Source organism: Cibotium barometz, chromosome 8 (genome assembly GCF_041138505.1).
Source record: "Cibotium barometz isolate CiBa-2024 chromosome 8, ASM4113850v1, whole genome shotgun sequence".
Taxonomy (NCBI): domain Eukaryota; kingdom Viridiplantae; phylum Streptophyta; class Polypodiopsida; order Cyatheales; family Cibotiaceae; genus Cibotium; species Cibotium barometz.
The window spans coordinates 33,016,696-33,019,052 of NC_141053.1; the positions used below are offsets into that span (position 1 = coordinate 33,016,696).

The window sequence follows — 2,357 nt, forward strand, 5'->3', positions numbered from 1 at the left end:
ACTCTTCAATAAAAATGATATATAGTATCAAGGGCCTTACATAATGCAATTTTGAATAAACAGATCTCTTTTTTGGTTAAAAAAACTCCTTGAAATATAGAGCAGTAACCTGTAGTGTTATATTGTTGGAAGGAAACGTTTTTTGAAAAAACTTTGAGTTTCTAAAGTTAAAGTAACACAAAAAGTTTTTATCATCAACTAGTTTGCATAATAAGTTTGGAAATTTTGAACTATTGCTGGTGATTATCAAATTCAGAAATCTAGTGCTAAGTAGATAATCAAAACTCTCTCTACTCTCTCTCTCTCTCTCTCTCACTCTCTCACTCTCTCTCTCTCTCTCTCTCTCTCTCTCACTTTCTCTCTCTCTCATAGACACACACACACGTGTCACACACTCACACACTCTCTCTCTCCACACAATCATAATCTCTAACGCGCTCAATGAGAACTCTTCTCTCGCGTTTTGTGCCCTTCGCGAAGCTTGTGGAGAAATGGACACCCAAGAAAAATGGTGGAGAAACATCTACACACTTTGATACGCGTCATGCATCATTTCAAGAAGCACGAGTGCGATCATGGCTCGCCCCTTCAGCCATGTGGCATGTTCACGTTTCTCTTGCTCCAAAGCGATAAGGAAATCCACCGCCAAGACGGGCCCACCACATTAGGCGAGCATCCTCTCCCCGCGGCTACGCTCTTTATAAAAGCCGCAACAGCTACTCGGGTTTCCGCATCGACTCCTACTCTCAGCCCATCCCTTCTGCAAGTTCTTCTACTCATTTCCTTTGTAATCCGCTTTTAACACATCCAGACACCATGAGCATTCCTATAGTGGGCGAGCAGTACTGTGCTCCTTTCCCCGTCGAGCTCACGGTTTCTAAGAACGTGGTGAGCCTCAGCGGTGGGAGCTTTGAGATCAAGGACCCCGATGGCCAGGTCATCTTCAAGATGGACGGCCACGCTTTCAGCCTGCGCGACAAGCGCGTGCTTCTCGATGCCTGCGGCGACCCCATCCTCTGCGCCCACAAGAAGGTGATTAATCATCTTATGATTAATGATTCACTAATCGCTCATTTAGTGATCTAACCTGAACCTTCATCGCTGTGATCACCGCAGCTGATCAGCATGCACGACAAGTGGGAGGTCTCTCTCGGGGACACCTTCAACGAGGAATCCAAGCTCTTCTCCGTCAAGAAGTCCTCCGTCGTCCAGTTCAAAACCCACCTTGAGGTCTACCTTGCCGGCAATTGTAACGACGACTGCCCCGACTTCACTGTCAAGGGCAACTTCTTCGAGCGCGAGGCCCAGATCTGCCAGGGCGACACGCTGATCGCAGAAGTGAGATCATTAATCTTAATGCATCATGTGATCATAATCTTAAATATTCATAGGTTTACTGACCATTTAACTTGGTTTTGCTAATTTCAGCTTAAGCGCAAATTTACCGTGGGCAACGTGCTCCTTGACAAGCACACCTTCATCACCGCTGTTTGCCCAGGAGTCGACCAAGCCTTCATTGCAACCTTGGTTGTGATCATGGATGCCATCCATGAGGATTAGATCTACCCGGACAGAGTAGTGTTCTACGGATGTTTTTAATGTTTTTGATGTTGTAACCCGGGGAGATTAGTGTGTGTGCGGTGCTACTGTGCGCCACTGTTTTTCTGACACTGGATATAATGTGAATAAAGAATCCGTTGTGAGTAAAGAATACGTTCGCTTACACCAATGTCGGTTTCTGAGCCAACCTTTCTTTGTAGTCTATCCTTGAAGGTAAATTATAAGGTAAATTTAAACCCTTCTTAATCAGGTAGGAAAACCATGTTTTTCATCCATCTTAATCCCTGTTTTTAATCCATCTTAATCTATTAATGAAGGAAGGCAACTCCTGTTCCAATCCTTCTTAATTCATCTTCTAAGGCAGGCAAATTTATGTTGAGAGTAGTTTGTAATCCTTGTTTCACAGGCCTCTTGGACGGGTATGTACATACTCTTCGTATTTTCTAGATGCAAGGTTCTCCTTTTCAGATCATCTCCCAAGAGGCGCAAACTGTCTCTCCAATCTATGCCCGCTGAGCACGGGCAGGCATGCGTGTGACTCGTGAGTTCCCAATTATTCAAGGTCCCTTGCAGTTTTAATTCAAAGAGAAAAACATACGGAGACACACACACACCCAGTGTCAGTGTTAGAAATAACTTTTTTTCTAACCAAGTGGGAAAAAGGTGGGGCTGAAAAAAACTGACCTCCTGGCCTCCTTGGGCACAATGTAGCGAAAGGACGAGTATTCCAATCTCAACTCTCAACCAGCTTTTATCTAAAACATTGCATAGGTTGATTGGTTTTACAACTAAAATTT

General features: G+C 44.3%; 1 protein-coding gene across 1 annotated transcript; it reads left to right on the top strand.

Annotated features, from left to right (window-relative positions):
* Positions 1–717: 717 nt before the first annotated feature.
* On the top strand, positions 718–1,723 carry LOC147636165 (protein LURP-one-related 15-like). The gene is made up of 3 exons (XM_086801602.1): positions 718–1,032; positions 1,117–1,338; positions 1,429–1,723. The coding sequence occupies exons 1-3, from the start codon at positions 817–819 to the stop codon at positions 1,558–1,560; spliced, it is 570 nt and encodes a 189-aa protein (XP_086657728.1). The 5' UTR covers positions 718–816; the 3' UTR covers positions 1,561–1,723.
* The last annotated feature ends 634 nt before the right edge of the window (positions 1,724–2,357 follow it).

Excerpts from the sequence above, each read along its gene's own strand:
- LOC147636165 (XM_086801602.1), top strand. The coding sequence starts at position 817 with ATGAGCATTCCTATAGTGGGCGAGCAGTACTGTGCTCCTTTCCCCGTC. Across the intron at positions 1,033-1,116 it reads TCCTCTGCGCCCACAAGAAG|CTGATCAGCATGCACGACAA; the intron begins GTGATTAATCAT and ends TGATCACCGCAG. Across the intron at positions 1,339-1,428 it reads GCGACACGCTGATCGCAGAA|CTTAAGCGCAAATTTACCGT; the intron begins GTGAGATCATTA and ends TGCTAATTTCAG.